Below are 18013 nucleotides of genomic sequence, written 5' to 3' on the forward strand. Positions count from 1 at the left end.
TGCAATTTTAAGGAGCTTCCAGAAATGGGAGGCGGTGAAGGATATTAGTGATGCATTGTGGAAAGGCAGGCTGCACTTGAAGGAGACTTTCAATAGGATAGAGATATATCTTGCAAAAAACAAAAAGAAAGGTGTATTCTATTACATCGTTTTCACCCAGTTATTCCTTTCCAGCCCCAACACTGGACACAATTTTTTTTTCAACCAAAAATAAAATCCCATCTGCATCTGCTAATAAGAATGCCACTTTTGAAGAATCCTCGTAATATGGCTCCTTAAAAAATAACAGGAAACTACAGTCATGGAAAAAATTATTAGACCACCCTTGTTTCTTCAGTTTCTTGTTCATTTAATCCCTGGTACAACTAAATGTACAATTTTGGGAAATAATAATAACAATAATGACATTTAGAAAGCTATAGCTATTGATGTAAGAACTTAGGTGACTTTTTATCAAGAAAACCATGGACGTTACTCGATATTAGGTCGATATTAATCTGTCCAAGCAACCAGAAATGTTTTCCATGACTGGGATATGACAGGTTCTGCAAGATAATGGCTATACATCCTGGAAAAGAAGGGTGCAGTTGCAAGCACCCGGGTGCAAAGTCCGAGGAGCCTTTGAATTGAGAGACTGTGATGGACAGTAGTAACATATCCTGAAAAATGGAAAAGAAGGTTACACTTTGAATATGAGAAGTTTTGCAGTATATGCAATGATACTTCATGCAAAATACTTGTCAAAGAAGGACGCGTTTGAAAAGTACCCTCAAATTTGGGCAGTGTTGATATTGAATTCCCCTTCGTGTTGTTCAAATCAAGACGCTCTGTAGACTCTTGTAGGGGGTCTCACTGATGAACAGTGGTCAGAGTTCCCCAGTTTCAATGTTCCACTATCACACAAACATCTGCAAATGCTTGCATGTGACCCCCCACCCACCCCGACCCCAGATGCTGATCCCCTCCCCATGCTGTTCCTTCTTGTCCCCATGAGAATGGTAAATAGTCATCAGTAACTTCCCCTCCAACATATTCATTTATCCCCTCTATCCTGTGGGGTTGGCCGATGATTACAGGGAAGCCAACTGAAGCCGCCCAAATAAACACCCCTCAGGCAGCACCGGGGTCTGTCCACCTCACCCTAAACACCAGCTTCCACCGGCTGGATCAGGTTTCCATCAAACCCACGCACAAAATGCAAACAATAGGGAGTAGTAACAGAAGCTGAAGCGTTGACACAGTCGATAAAACAATACTGTCTGTATTTCCCGCATTCGTAATATTAGCTTTAGCGTACCTATGTAGGAAGTTTGTAAAATACAATGGCTCATTTTTTGTGGTATTCAGATTCTCACATAGTTTACATTCTGGCCATTTAAAAGACGAAGACAATCCGAAATATGTGTTTTCCTCAAGGACTTTGTAACTGTGTTGACCTTCCATCTGAACTAACATCCTTGATTGCAATCACAAGGGAAACTTAGTGCTCTCATATAACCATCAAATTGAGAGAAAAAAAAAAGACTGAAATAACTAGCATTCTGAAATCAATGAACATGTGAGGTTTCATTGCGGCCTAACAGTACAACAGTAAGAACCAGTCAACCATGCCTGGAGGCCCTCTCGCACTTCCTGTTCCTTTACACCTTTACTACTTGCCACCCTACCATTAGGATGCCTCAAAATTGCAGCCTTGTGAGGACAGGCGCTGGCTAATCATAGGTGTAGACTGTTGAGTTTAGGGACTCAGCACCTTTTGTCGAAAAACCACACCTCTTGGCAAAAGTTCACTGACATTGGGCACTACAAGCTGAAATACGGTAGGAACATCCACTGAAACAACAGGAAGTCATGTCCAAAGTTCCAACACAAAGTGTACAAAAATAACATTCCAGTTTTATGTTAATGTGACCCAATGCTGTGATCACTGTTTTTGGAGGCTACCAGCGTAAGTACAACGGTGTGGTGGGAGGGGGGGGGGGGGGGGGTATTTGCGGCGATCGCCATGGGTTGGTAAAAAGGGTCGAATCCTGGTATACTCATTCATTCATTCATTTTCTACCGCTTTTTCCTCACGAGGGTCGCGGGGGGTGCTGGAGCCTATCGGTCGCCAGCCAATCACAGGGCACATATAGACAAACAACCATTCACACTCACATTCATACCTATGGACAATTTGGAGTCGCCAATTAACCTAGCATGTTTTTGGAATGTGGGAGGAAACCGGAGTACCCGGAGAAAACCCACGCATGCACGGGGAGAACATGCAAACTCCACACAGAGATGGCCGAGGGTGGAATTGAACCCTGGTCTCCTAGCTGTGAGACCAGTTTTATTAAAATTTTCAATTTTTGTGCTTGTCAGTCCCATAAAGGTGTGTACCAAATTTTGTAGTGATTCGACTATCACCCTAAACACAAGTATTCAAGGTTTTTCAGTCCAAAGACTGAAAAATGAACGGTTTCAAGGGTCAGTTTGATATTTTGTATAGCAACACATGTAAATATGCTAAGATGTTACATACTGTACATATATTTCATGAACAAAAATACATCTCAGCTTTGTGATATAGGGGAAAAAGAGTGTTATGAGAATGATTTTTGCTGTTTTTTTTTTTTACTTTCTAAATTTTTCAACTTTCATAATATTATGAGGTGGCACGGCGGTCTAGTGGTTAGCGTGCAGACCTCACAGCTAAGAGACCAGGGTTCAATTCCACCCTCGGCTATCTCTGTGTGGAGTTTGCATGTTCTCCCAGTGCATGCGTGGGTTTTCTCCGGGTACTCCGGTTTCCTCCCACATTCCATGCTAGGTTAATTGGCGACTCTAAATTGTCCATGAATGGTTGTTTGCCTATATGTGCCCTGTGATTGGCTGGCGACTCGCCCAAAGACAGCTGGAATAGGCTCCAGTGACCGTCGTGAGGAAAAAGCGGTAGAAAATGAATGAATGAATAATATTATGACTTTATTCCCATAATATTCTATTTCCTTGTTAAGTTACATTATTATTATATAGGAACAAATAACTACAGTCATGTCCTGTTCAGAGTTAATATTATTAAAGAGGACCTATCTTTCGGCCCTTTGTATTGAGTTGTGTACTCCCACACGATACACACGATTACCAGCACAGAAAGCTTTCTAGGTCTTCCAGAATCTGCACCTATTCAGCTGTATTTCTTTGAATTTTGTGGACTTCCTGTGAAAATGGTTTGTTTTAATGTATTCCACCCACGGCCCGCCCGCAGGCATGGCCACTCTGCTGTGGTTAGTCACACTGTCCAGTGCCACTAGCTGTGAACGCAACTTTATAGATAGAGTTCCTAATTGGTATAGGAGTCGATAAACAGCATGGGAGTTGATAATAAACGGTGATGTATCTTTTTAAACTGTCCACTTTTAATATATAGATAGATGTGTTGGATCCTGAATCATATCTGGATGTTAGAGACTGGACTGTCCAAAGTTTCTCAAGAAAATAGATTACTTCAAGACGTATCTCAATGGTAAATAGCATCAGCATTTCAGCATCGGTAACATCTAATGTGTTTTGTGGGACTACAAGTGTGTAAAAAACTTGGTTAGAGCCACTAATTGTGGTGGGAAAAGGCTATTAGCAACCACACTCCCTGTGTGCACAGTCTATAATGTTACACAGACAAGCGTTTTTGCTCCATTACTTTAATAAAATAAACACAGTGAGGACGCAATTGTTACTAACTGCTTGCTGTTCTTACTCTTCCACATGACCAAGTACTGTTGGAAAGGCGTAGGGCCTCAGCGGGTTTGTCTGTTAGTCCAGCTATTCATAAACCGGTCCAATGTAAAATGCCATTAACAGATTAAGATTAATTTCTTTTGCTAGTAGAGAATCAGAAACTCCAACCACTTGTACCTGATGGTGGCGTTTTTAGGAATTGTAAACAAATGTGGCTTTCCCTTACGAACCAATGCTATCAATGTAAAAAGAAAAGCAGAGCTTTGGAGAGGGCAGTTAGTTTATCTGGCCTACAGCCACGCCCATATAAGAAAGCTTGCCCCTCTGTGACATCACAAAGGCACAGTTTTACCACGCCTTCTGAAACCGAGCATTTTGAGCCATCTTGAACTTCTTTCAGGGCTCACTTCCAAATGCGCCAACCTCATTATATGAAACTTTGGCATCGTTTAACACGAGAATACAACACTCTAATTACATTTATAGGTCAGAAAAGTGGAAAAAGCGTAATAAGTCCCCTTTAAAGCTTTTCCTACGTCTAGTGTTCTGTCATTTCCATCCATGTCTCTTTCTCTGTCCTGTAGTAGGTGCTCCTGCTTCCAGAGGTGCAGCCAACAACAACCCCATTAAGTCTATTCTAATTATTTTTGAAGTAGTAACACCAAAAATAGACCTCCATCATTATTGCTACCAACTTACGCATTACTTTCATTATTGATAAAATGTTTGTTATGAACATTGTTTATCATTTGTTCTGTTTTTTTTTTTTTTTATCAGCGGGTCGAGGTAGATGGTTGCCCAGGCTGTTCTGTTCAAAGTTTTTCTTGCCTGTGTCACCAAAGTGGCTGCTTCATCTTTTAGTAGTTTTTCATTCATTATTCCATCTACAAAACTCTCCTGTTACCTTAACAACAACAAAAGACAGTTTTTTGCAATTGTTTTGTTTGGATTTATGGGGGAAAAAAAGAACCAAACCAGCAGGGGGGAGACAGAACAAACCCACTTAAGTATTCAGACCATAGAAAGTCACCTGTAGATCACAGTCATGTTTCAAGGCCAATTCAGGTTTTTTTTTCATGATTGGCATATATTACTACTTTGACTACGGCCTTCTTTGTGACAACAGCTCCTTTGTGCACATTATTTTTAAGTACATACAACAATCATGTTTCATATCAATCTTACACCTGCAGTAATATGTGTTTAGGACTCATAAGAATAGGAGCAAAAAAGAACAGAACACAGTACAACACAGTGCAAATTAAAGTGATATTTGTGTCCATGTCACAGTCCTGTGAATTCTCTCTAATATATATTTTACGTGGCACAAGCCTGCTTTAAAGCCTTGCAGAAGTACAAAGCAAAAGTTCTCACACAACATGCTGTCACTATGACAACCAGGCAGAATCATTTAGCTTGATCTCTTGCCATTCCACACAGCACAGAAATCCAATAACATTTGAGTATTATGCAACCAGGCCGACGATTCAGGCTCAACTGCAAAAGATATTAAATGATTTCATAAAATAAGACATTTGTAGGTCCATACGGGGATTTATGGTGACTTCTATAGTGGTTCTTATTGTGAACAATAACCATGTGCTTGAGAGAGTATGATGGAAATGGATGGTTTTAGCCGTGAACAGTAACACACATGCAAGAAATAGAGGCAAAATTCATAAAACATTAATCTCATGTCTTGAGTCAAGTTCAAGTAAAGCTATGCAAATCCAAGTCAAGGTCAATACAAGACAGGTCGAGTCAAGTCCGAAATCATAGGCACTGTTGAATGTCTCCCAAATAAAATCTATTACATTTGACAAATATAGTGAATGCATATTGAATTGCTTTATATTCAAAATGAAATATGACCAGTTTGACAAGACATAGTCACAGAATAAGGGAGCTGGTGACATAGCATTCTTGATATAGTCAGTGCATAGAAATGTAAGCCACACACTCGTTGTTTGTTCTTAAACCTGACTAGGCGTTAATAGATGCAATTCCATGAGGCAGATACAAAGGGAAAATATGTTGTCTTGCTGGAAATGACATAATAACAATCACGGAAGTGGAATACTTTGAATGGGGACACGCTTTACTCAATACATTCACTCAAGCAAATCTCAAGCATTTGAAAGTCACCAGAAAAAAGTCAGAGTCAATTCCCAAGTCTTTGTTGTCAAAGTCCAAGTCGGGTTGCAGGTACTGATGACATTGTCAAACTTGTTACTCAAGTCGGACTTGAGTCCAAGTTGAGTAAAGTCTCGTTATATCAATATCGGTTATATCGAAGTACTGCTTATTACGATACTATTTTCATTTCCCAGCAAATTTCTAGTCTTTTATGATATAATTAGTTCCGTTAGTACGATACCCGGTTATTATGATAATCCGGTTACTACGATGCCCTTTTCATCTCCCGCCAGCCAATTTGGTCTGCTTACATCGATACAAAAGCAGCTTAAATCAATCTTTGCTTAAGGATTTCAATACCAAAAAAGAACACGGCGAACGGCTGCTTCCAGTCAACTTTATTTTTCACACTTCCACCACCAGAGCGCAGCACACACACCTATTCCCGCACTTCCTGGTTCACAGGTCATGCTCAACCCGCCCCACATAGCTGGCCAAACACATGCAAAAGTGCATTATTGCCCACTTTTAATGCAGTTCGGCGCAGGATCGGATATATGGATAGTCCGGTTATATCGATATTTTTTCCGACTCCCGACAATATCGATATAACGAGACTTTACTGTATTAATTTGTTAATTTAAAAGGTTTTTTTTACTTCCACCAAGTGCAAACATCGGTTATGTTTTTGGTTCGTTTATCTGTTTGTGTTTGTTCAGAATAAATGGAAAAATTCGGAATGGATTTGGATGAAACTTTCAGCAATTGTCGGAAATTCAATAAGGAAGAACTGATTACATTTTGGGGGTAATCCAGATCACATCTGTATCCCGGAATTATTTTTTTAAAAGATTCTTTAACATTGGGAGACCATTTTGGGCATTTGTGCATATCACCCTACAAAAAATGGTCCCACAGGACGAATAAGTTTTGACAAAATATGAAAGACTGATCCAAAAAATGTAGGAATATTATTTTGCTGTGACAACAAACTAGAACTCAGACTGAATGGACAGCTCCTCTGCTGGTGGAAACCCAGTAGTGCACTACATTTTGCTTCGGGTGCTTCAAAATTCATCCATTACACACAATACAAACTTCTTAATTGATAAGTTGATTATGCCCATCCCTTGTGCAGATACTATGGCATCAACAGGACAGTCCATGCCAAAAATCCACTCGGTGGAGGTCTACACTTTCTATATGTTTTTAGAGACCTTTGTTTGTTACTTTCTTTCTGCTTTTTCCTGATTACAGAGTCGCTATTCTTTAATTTCTTTCCTACTCTAATGAGAGCTCCAACTCACTTTTATATATTCTACCTGCTGTATGTTAGAAAAATACCACATTCCAATTCGTGCAAAAAGACATTAAAATGTTACTGTATTTCTATTAGTTCTTGAAAAAGAGTCAAGTAAAAATGATCGGTATCGGCGATTATGTGCCTGTATTTACATGTTATCGGATCGATCACAAAATATGCAGTATCGTCCACCTCTACACTCTTATATCAATGCGTGATTGAAGGGAAACTTCTTTTGGAAAGAGTGCAGGGACTACTTTCCAGCCGACTCCGGAAAGAAACACTTTTTTGCGATACGTTTGTCGTTCAAGCGATGTATTATTTATCAGAATGTTGGTTTCTGTACTACCAAATCACTTGAATGGGCGCGTTAAAGCGTTTAAATCCAACATTTCTTTACTACGCCGCGGAAGGATCTAATTCTCTCCAGCGACGGTCGACACATCCGCCCAGTTTTCCGATGCCCCCCCTCCCTCCTCTTCTCTCCCCTCCCCTTGTTGAAAATGGAGTTCGATTAAAGCAGATGTCCGCTAACTTCAGAGTTACAAAAACGGACTGCTTTTTAAATATTTCAAACATCGTCGGTCAACATTTGTGGATTAAAAACAAACGTGGCTTCACCCCCCCTCCCTTCCTCCCTCCTTTCTTCCCTTCCTCCATTTTTCCTATCGCGGACATTACTCGGACACGTTGGCGGAGCGAGGCTGTTTTTTTCTCTCTTTTAACAACAAGGACGCTTTTTCAAGTGTTGTCCCGGCGGCGGACATCAACTTGGCGAATGGATGCTCGACAGCCCGACGCTAATAAGCTGGCAAACATTACAGGCTTTAACATTTTCTGCGTTTTCTGAGGATATAACACGTCTTTTTCACCCGCATCAACCGCCTTGGGGGCTGTGGTTGTTAAAGAAGATGGCTAATTTTGTGTCGGATTTGACTTCCAGGGAGGAGAAATTGTCATTCCTCTTAGCGATCGGCGGCTAAGGCTAGCAACACTTTTTTTACGTTCTCGTATTGTCTCTTTTTAAACCTCGCACCCTACCACATATGATACCAAACTAAACTAAACAAGGCTTGTTTGTACATGTGAAGGAAAATGGTGAATTTTGTGCTATTTTGCAATGCGCCGTCGATGCTATTGCTAGGACTCGGATCTCCGTGAGGAAGAAAATGAGTGAAGATTCAACAAATCCAAACAACGAGTGAGTATTAATCACCCCGAAAACTCATCATATTTGACGTCAGCATGCAGAAAATCATATCTTTGTGACCCCGCGATGCTTGCAATTTGCTGCGATGTTTGGTAAAAAAAAATCCCACTATTAACATGTGTATGTGTGTTTTTGTCAATTGAGACTCAGTATTAGAACACCAGGTCCGTATCTAACTCATTTTTGTAGCATATGTGTGCAATAACAACGTACAATCCACCCTACTATGTGTATTCGACAATATCGGTAACATGACGATATTAGCATGCGTGCATATTTCAGGATAATATGGATATGCTGACATGTTGTCGCATTGTTATGGTTAAAAACGCAACAAAGAGGTGCGTTTTTCGTTAATGAAAAGCCTCTTGAAGGCGGAAGATGCCATTTTTTTTCCTCAATCGCCCTCATTTACATATCACAATCTCCATTCATAAAAAAGACGCTCCCATGCAACAAAAGCACCCATTAAACGCATCCGAGCGTGTCAGAAATGTGTTTAATGACAAACATTGTCCGTAGGTGGTTTTTAAAAGAAACATTTTCGGTGAAAATGGGTGGCGGGTATTGTTTTACACCGCTGATCCCTTGTGTGCGCTTGTTGACAGTCAGTGAGAAATATCTGCTTCGGGAGGTGCTGCTGGTCACATGATCCCTTCCATTCATAAAGTACCTGGCAGGCCCATTCACACAGCACTGTACACTGTTTCGCATTGCAGCCACGGTCACACAATGATCACATTTCCTTTTCCTCTGCATTTCTTGAACACTTAAAACTGCCTGTTCGTGGAATGGGTGTTTTTATTCATTTAGCCACTGTGTCTTTGATAATGTGTTTGTCACAGAGGAAGTCATGTGCTCCCCTCCCTCTTTTTTGCCATTTACACTGTCATGCTTTCTTAATGTGTGAAACACACCATGACGCTAACTTTGGTGCCTTGCAGGGGGTCGGCGTATTTAATTTGCTATTGTCTTTATAATAAACAGAACATACCTGGGTTTGTGTGCATCTCAGCTGCACTTGCCACCTAAAGGCTGATTCATGCTTGTGTCGATTCCACGTCGTATACAAAATTCTGACATACCTCCAAAATATTGTAACCTCACGATGATTGGTGGGGGTATTTGTAATTAATGTTGGCAAAAAGCATGTATCACTATATTTTTGGGATGTATCACAATATGATGATTTCATTAAATTCAGCTGACTCTTATATAAAAAGCTACAAACCTTAACCCACATAATCAAATACACTAGTCTCAAATTGTAAAGCTGATTCATTGGTAACAAACTGTACAATACAGCAATTGAATTTAGTGTCTACCAAACTCGATCAGTGCAAAGTATTCAGAATTCATGTTTACAGTTTAATAGCAGTAATACAAGTAAATATTGTCCTTTTTGACTGACAATAAATGCGTCTTTGGGTAAATAATACGACACTGCATCAGTTATGTTGTCGTTTACCTCTCTTGTCGTACGGAAGGCTATGAGCAAAAGTGTTTTGTGTTTTTGACTGGATAAGTGTAGACATGCTGTGGATGGCAGACTCTTCGTGCTCAACTCTGTTTGCTCTTGAGATGGTAGGATAAATTTGTCGTGTTCCCACCTTTTCCTCACCGTTGCTTTGCTAATTGTGCATATTATGGTCTCTTGCTCCACTTCTGCTCTATGGTAACCAAATGACTTCCGTATTACAGCGGTACCTCCCTGTTTCTTCGTCTGTACACTTCTCCTGCCTTCAGTCATGCTAATTCCCTCTCTTTTCTTGTCTCTGCTATTGACCAGGTAGAGGTAGACGTGAGGCGCCAATGCATCAATAAAGTGTGCCACGGTTGCAGGAAAAACACCTAATCAACTCTGCTCTGTTCTGTTTAAAATGATCATTCATAGCGGAAAGAAAAGAAAGTGGAACTGCCTCGCATCTTCTTTGTAAAGAAATACAGCACAGCACAGTATTTGGTTCATGATATCGCCAAGGAGAAGCCAGAGCTTGTAAACATGTTTCTGTTGTTAAAATCTCCTGTTTGGGAGTACTTCATCTTCCTGGTGAAATAGGAAAACGACAGACTAGTGGGTACGAAGAAAACAGTGTGCCGGGATGGTTCAGTAGAGAATAGGAACAGAGGTACAAGATGGAACAATTAATGCTGCACTTCGGCCAATCAGGACGCCTCTTTTAAAAAAACAGTGGTCATGACTTCTTTTCATTAATTCACTTTCTATGCTTCTTGTCCTCATTGGAGGTGTTGGGGTATGTTGGAGCCTATCCCAGCTAACATCGGGGTAGCTGGGAGGACGCCGGGTACACCTTGGAGTGGTTGCCAGCACATACAACCATTCACACGCACATTCATGGGCAATTTAGTGTCCCCGGATAACATATTTTTGGAATTTGGGAGGAAGCTGGAGAAAACCCATGGACTGGGAGAACATGTAAACTCCACACTCCACATAATTATGCCAGGGCATGGCATAATTGCATGTCATATAAGGACTGCAATGTGATCGCTCCTCACAAGTTCTTGATGATGACTGGCTCATTTCATAACAAATAAATAGGAACCCTCAAAATAATGTAACCTGCGAGTACATTTAAGGGTGCAATAGGCCGGTGTCCTTTTTAATTAGTGTGATCGCTCCCCTCGCAAGTAATAACATACACCTTCAAGCACATCTTCCAAAATAGAAACACACAGAATAAAAATAAGTCAGGGAAATTGCTGTAATACAGTATAGAAATGAAGGCCCAGGCGTGAATGCTTATCAACGTACAAAGGCATAAACAAGGGGTCGTCTTATATTCAGGATCTTGCAGTGTATACACGCAAACAGGCCTCTGCCGTGCAGATGCTGTTACTTTTTCTGGTGAATGTATTTGTTGTTGCGGATTGAGATTTGTTTTAACAAGCTGTGCATTATTATTACCATTGGTTGCTCTCCATCACATTTCATTTGTTGTTGTTTATCAACATGTGGTGTCGTCAACATCAGCATACCTGTATTTTTTTTGTTTTGAATCCAGTGTTTTCCAGCCACAAGGCCCCACATTGGGAAATACAGCTACATGATGTGCTGCCGGGTTTGTTCCTCTCTGCATGGTGGCGGCAGCTAAGATGGCGAAGCGATCCAAACATTGTTGCTAGGATTCCACCACCTGTCTTGCTTGCTTTGCTGTATGATTCATAGAAACGCAGAGGGAGCTGAATACTGAGGTTTGCTGCAACCATATCCACTCCTTTTGTTGTGTTTGGATTTTTTTTAATAAGGTTTTGTTACATAAGCCTTTATTTAATTTTTGTTTGTCCACATAAATGGGATATAAGATTGATCCCTGTTTTTTACGTTATCATAGGAGTTAATGTATAAGTTAATAGGAGTACCTTTTTAATCACTCTTTGTCAATCAGAAATAAAAATAAGTCGGAATATTACAAGAATAATGTCATGTGGAAAATTTCATTTTAGTTAGCTGTATAAAGTTGATTAATTAGTAATGTTATAGAAAACAATGAAGTTATATGTTTTTTGAAAATTTATGAAATTAATATTACGAGATAATATTATCTGTCTGCTCTCCGCAACAGCCTCTCAGTCACGTGGTTGAAACCCAGCAATAGGAGTCAGTGTTAATAAATACTTAATTTTTGTAGTTGGAGCATAGAAAAACTGTTTGAACTTTATATAAAACTTTATAAATTATTTTTTAAACATTATTAGTGTCCTATAAACATGAAATAACAGGCCTTTAGACATCTTTACATTCCTACTATTCATTGGTCACATCACATTGTGCAACTCTTATGCTGCAGGAAGCCAAAACTTACCTCTTCCACACATAATGGGAGTATAACCTTAATTTCCACTCGATCACGCCATGGCTGGATTCATGCTGTGTTAAGGTAATGTAAGGTAATGTCTCATCAATGTTTTACGTCCTTACTGTAGTCTTTGTGACTAGAATACTACATTTGTAAACAGTGACTCTTTATGAAATAATTTCTGAAAAAACTTGATGTAGCGAGGGAGCTATAATATAACCATGATATTGCGAGAGATGACTATACATGCATAATTTTAAAGCATCACCCTCTGGGGTAACTAGTAGTTGCTTATTCTTCAACAAAAACTCTGCTGCTGTGTTTTTGTTTGCTTTTGCAAAATGAAATAGGGTAATCGTGAATTTTCTGAATGTGCATGCAACCTCACTGATGTTTTATAAGAACTTTAGTAGTTCTGCTGAGCATTATTAATGATACTGTCATACTCCACATGTATAGAATATTTTACTGCACATTTGACCAAAATGACACCAATAAAGTGCAGTTTTCTTCAGAAATACAAGGATTTAGACATGTGTTGTACAAGGTAATTAGAAATCAAGCTGGTGGATTGCTGTCATCCGTGGCTTATAAAGTGTTCCTCCATTGTTTACGTGAGTGAGGGTCATTTGGCCACTCAGTGAAACAATCATGTATACAAGGGTCCGGCCCTGCATTGTTTGAAGACTCCTGCTGTGCCTCACCATTGTCTGCTGCCGGTCAGGTGATTCCCCAGCGTTCTCTCAACTGTGTCCTTTTCCTATCTACGTGATTGATTTGACAGCTCAGCGTTTTTTATCTGCCATGTGGGTGTTGTGATCTTATCACCTGAGGGCTGTTTTGCACTCCCATTCCTGTGGCACAGCTTTCTCAAACGCATTCCTCCTAAACAGCCCTCATCAGGTCATGAAATGACAAAGGGAAGGCAGCTACTTCAGCTGTTAGGGTCTCGTGCTTTATGGCAGGGGTAATTGCTGATATCCCGTGGCACTTACGTATGTTAAGCTAAATAATTTCCTGGACTATTTTATAGATAGTATTTCTGGGACGATTGACTGGATGTGACCTTGAGCACGTACCTTTAGTGGCTAATCTATGCTAGACACGTCTTCCCTTTTCACAAAGTCTGCTGAGTTAAACACATGCTTGGTTTTGCTTCTGCAACTTTTAGGGAAGTGCTGCTTGTGACTACAGTGGTTTACAGAAACAAATGACACGTTATTTGTTAATGTGTACACAAGCGCAGTGGAATTATTCAGAGTAGATTGTCATGTGTATCAGGCCTGAACTGGGTGTCCATTCAGCAGTTTGAACTTCTGTTCTTGGTCTGTTACACTTCAATCCATTACTAGAATCTGGGTACACGGGAACAAACAAGGCAATTACTTTGTGGTCATGACAATTTCTTTGGCTGTTCTAGCAAAAGGCTCTGGTCAGATGATGAAGATTAGCCATATTTATTTATAATGATTGGTAAAATATGTCAATGAGTCCAATGAGTTGGTAACAAATGTGACCTACTTTTCTATGAGCTACTTTTGTGTCTTCCTTCATTGTGAACTTCCTTTTCAAGAACACAAGATGCCATTTATGGTCCCTGAATTGCTTTGAGTTTTGAAAAAGTGGTTAGTAGAGATGTGCGATACCACTGATTTCTTTTCCGATTAAAATGATTAAACATGCTGGTGTTGGCAATACCGATCTCATACTAATACTTGGTGCAAATATACCGAACGTGTCAGGTAAATTTAAAAAAAGTAGTGCATTTCAAATCACAGCATACTGTATAGGATTAATTTTATAACCCAAAGTAATGTATTCATTTATTTTCAACAATGGAATATCATTTAGATCAGGTGTCAATAATTTAGTTGCTTTCCACTATTACCTCAAATGACTCAAGTTTCATAGTACCGATATTTTGAATCGATTTTTAGAGCCAGATTTTTTGAGCCAGAAGATCCGCTATTTAATGGATTTATATTTTCATCTTGATCCACACATAACTGGTTAGCTACATGCTGTGGAGCTGCCCTTACAGAGGCTGCTGGTCGAATAATATAACTGGTGTGGTAGGTAATGTTTGAATGACATCTAATTTTGTTCTTTTTTCTAGTGTATCGGTATCGGTATTGGCATCGGTAAAAGTTGCGATTGAAATTAGATTATTTATAATAGCTGGATACATGTTAGTGACATTTAAATTACTCCGTATTTTAGTATTCCTGTGTCATGTCACCAAAAGCAATTATTGAATATATTGCTCACATTCGTTCTATGCAATCTACCGACCTGTTATTGTTATACTTGTATACTGCCAGCTCCGCCTGACTTCGTCTTTGCTTCTGAATTGAATGTCATTAGCGGCAGCGCCATGACACTCCATGGAGACTGAACTGGAACATGGTTGTAGTAGTCGTACTATGCCAGGAGTACTTCAGTCGGTGCCTATAAAAGTACCGGTACCCGTCCCTAGTTGCAAACTTGATTAACAAGCAGTAAAACACAACATGCACGGTGTAAACACAGTCATACAGCCTGAGTCGCACACAGACAGCCGCACTAGCATGCTCCGTTAAACGGTGAAAGCAAAGAGAAGAGTTTTTCTACCCGCTTAGCCAGTGTTTCAAGTGGCCGCTTCGGCATGTTTAGATTGAAGGGGGAAGGTTAGTCATTGTGACGATACGCTGCCACGATTAAGTAGTCCTCTGGGGAAATAGTTCCTCAACTTTACTGAACAGCATTTGTTGTCAGTTTCTGTTTTTCTCGTTTAACAGTGGATTCCGTTTTTATTGGCCAATTCCACCCTAAACATAGAGCCTTAAAGGAACTGCAAAGTCTCTCCCCCAATAAGGCGATTTGTTGTCGGCCTGTCAAACTTTGGATCTCCATTTGGTGAAATTCCTTGGTTCAAATGTTTTGTCGAGCATATTGAACTGGATTGGTGTAAGTAAGTGAGTTTTTGGTAAGCTCTGTGTGAAACCTGCTAAATTACCCCATTCTCACAATGAATGTTTTGCAGCTCCGGTCTTGATCCAGTCCGGCTTGCCGCAAGTGCCACTCACACTGACTCTGGTAGACTACGGCTGCGGAAACCCACAGCTTTACCAGTGCTCCGGTGTCTGGGGAAAAAAAGACAGACCCCGAAGTGATTCTTTGGGGGGGGGGGAAAGACAGACCCCAAAGTGATTCTTTCCGTTACGCAGTACGGCCGCAACAGACGCACCGGATTCAGTGTGAGCCTGCAGCTAGGGTTAAGGCCTTCTTCACTCCTGGAAACTTAAGTTGGAGCGCAAGCCATTCCAGTCTTCCATTTTGTTCATCTTTCAAAATAATTTGTCCCATTGAAAATACTGGGGGGAGGGGGACTCGTATCCATTGTCTAGTTGCCACCATCATCGAATCTTTTACTGTGAGGCTAGCTTGTTCGTATTGTTCCGGATTGTTGTCCATCCAAAGATGGTATGAGGGAAGACCTTTCACTGCACAATGTTTAATTCTAAGCAAGCAAGCATAGCAGATCACAGCAATTAAATTTCAGTAGCCACAGACATCAGATAAACTACCTGATTATTATTTGACATCATGCATGCGTTTTTTCAGGTTTCCAAAGATGCAGAATGATTAGGGAGAGAGTTTTATAAAGTGACTTGGCAGACACAATATTTATGAACCAGCGTCTCCTTGTTCTAGAGGCTGTCCTCTTGATTGTTTGGGTGATTAATGGCGACGGTCCTCTGAGTAACCAGACGGCTTAGACTGCCTGTGACGGAGACAAGACGACCGAGGGAACAGACATTGTCCCACTCGCATGCTTTACAAATGTGCCTGGATTTTTGCCTGCATGTAAAGGCTGAGCCACTTCCTCTTACACATTTCATTTCCTTTTTGAGTTTTAAGTTTTAATTTCAAGAGCTCTCTTTGAGCAGTTTAAATATCAGTACCCAACCAAGTTCAGGGCAAATTTCAGATTTTGGGGTAGTCAACGAAGCACAGCAGAGCGAGATGTTTTCTCCTGCGATGGCTATGATGTCCACAGACATTATCGCGAGTCTTGTGAGAGAATAACTTTATCTTAATCGTGATTATTGTTTGGAATTGTGTGGCATGTGGGACCGTGAAGGCTGTGCCTTGTTGCGAGATCTTGGCTGCAGCTGGCCCAAGACTGTTCTTTCCGACGAGGCCGCAGACATAAAAGAGCACAGATGTAAATCATAAACCTTGTGTCTTTGATGGCGTTCCCAAAGCCTTTGGGAACAGGAAGTGGGTTTTTGTGCATGCCACAAATGTATTTCACTGGTGTGTGTTTTTCTGTGCGATGGGCATTCATAATAACCTGTTAAATTTAATTTAGTAAATCAATAAATTAGTCATTTCCTTCTCAAATTTAATATTGGAAGTTTATACATGCATATTTTTTAGCTATGACCAGACTCAAGTTATAATAAATATGACTTACTGTCTTCACAGAAGTAATGTACAATTTGGACAAAACATGGTAGAGTATTAAGTCACTGCCACTATCATGGAATCGTGTTTAGACATTATGTTAACAAGACATGACTTGCTCTGAGACAACTATGACATAAACGGTGTTTATACCATACTTCCAAGCCAAATGCTGCTTGTAAAGGTGTTCCTTTTGAAGCAGTCAACAGTAAAATGATCATTGCCAAGGACAGAACTCGTCCATCTGTCTCTTGTTCTCTGCAGTTGATCATTGTTGACCTTCCTCTTTTGGTAAAGAAAGTGTATAGCATCACTTGAATACTATGAACATCCAGCAGCAACACAACTTTTTGGCATGACTGCTATTTCAAAATATACTGAACCAAGTCAACGATCTACCTCGAGAAGCGTTTGCTTACTCTTAGCTGATAGGTGTGATCCCGATGGCATCACTTCCAGAAATGAGGCTGAACTGCGAGAGCTATAAACTATAAATGTAATTTTTGGGAATTAACTTTTGCTTTCAAAGATCAAACAATGTTGAAGATAATTACAAACAATATATAACATATTTGGTCAAAGTTGATGAACTTGTCAGTGACCCTTTAAGAGCCAAAAACTTTCACATGGAATAGGAGGAGAAAATTTTTCATTCTATTATGTCAGACAGACTATGACTGACCTCATGCAGTGTTAAGGTAATGTAATATCTCATCAATGTTTTGTGTTATTACTGCTGCCTAGTGACCAGAATACTACATATAGTATCCATAGTCTACATGAAACAGCAAACAAAAACAATGATACAGTGAGGGAGCAGTAATGAAACAGTAATATTTGGATAGACAACTATATCCCTTTAACATAGCAATGCTATTGCAACATCAAGCGTTTATAGCATTGCTTGTCCGCCCTTTTTTGGAATACACTCGAACAGGACTAGTACTGTTGGAACATAATCTAGCGGGGTGTACAATTCTATCCTTAAATGTTGTAAGAGAGGCTAGTTTCTGACCCCTGCAATACTAATGATATTTTTGCTACAAACCATAGTAGAAGCTGCTACAGTGGTTGGGTTGTGTCTGATATGGCTTGTAGATCGATGCCTGGTCCCTCCAGCTTTGTCCTTCCAACTTCAATAGTTAAAAGTACCTATTATAATTTTCGTTTTATAAGCCGCTTCTTTTTTCTCATGCTTTGAATTTGAACCCTTTTACAATGATGTGCCTAATTTATGGCTTAAAAATACATTTTCCGTGATGCTTAGACCGTTAGGGACGTGGACTAGTGAAGTGGAAGCTAATATCACTTTTGCATGTCTGACGTATCTCAAGTATAGCAGTACCTTACCTTCGGTTTAGACTGTGTGAACCA

General features: G+C 40.1%; 1 protein-coding gene across 1 annotated transcript in view; it reads left to right on the forward strand.

Annotated features, from left to right (window-relative positions):
• The first annotated feature begins 7636 nt into the window (after nt 1-7636).
• spred1 (sprouty related EVH1 domain containing 1) overlaps nt 7637-18013 on the forward strand; it is a 41827-nt gene continuing 31450 nt past the window's right edge. The window contains exon 1 of the mRNA XM_058091542.2: nt 7637-8360. Within this exon, the coding sequence (XP_057947525.1) occupies nt 8329-8360 (32 nt within the window). The 5' untranslated portion in view covers nt 7637-8328. The remainder of the gene's footprint in view (nt 8361-18013) is intronic.

This window comes from Doryrhamphus excisus, linkage group LG14 (genome assembly GCF_037039965.1).
Source record: "Doryrhamphus excisus strain RoL-2023G ecotype Guam linkage group LG14, RoL_Dexc_Guam_v1.1, whole genome shotgun sequence".
Classification (NCBI taxonomy): domain Eukaryota; kingdom Metazoa; phylum Chordata; class Actinopteri; order Syngnathiformes; family Syngnathidae; genus Doryrhamphus; species Doryrhamphus excisus.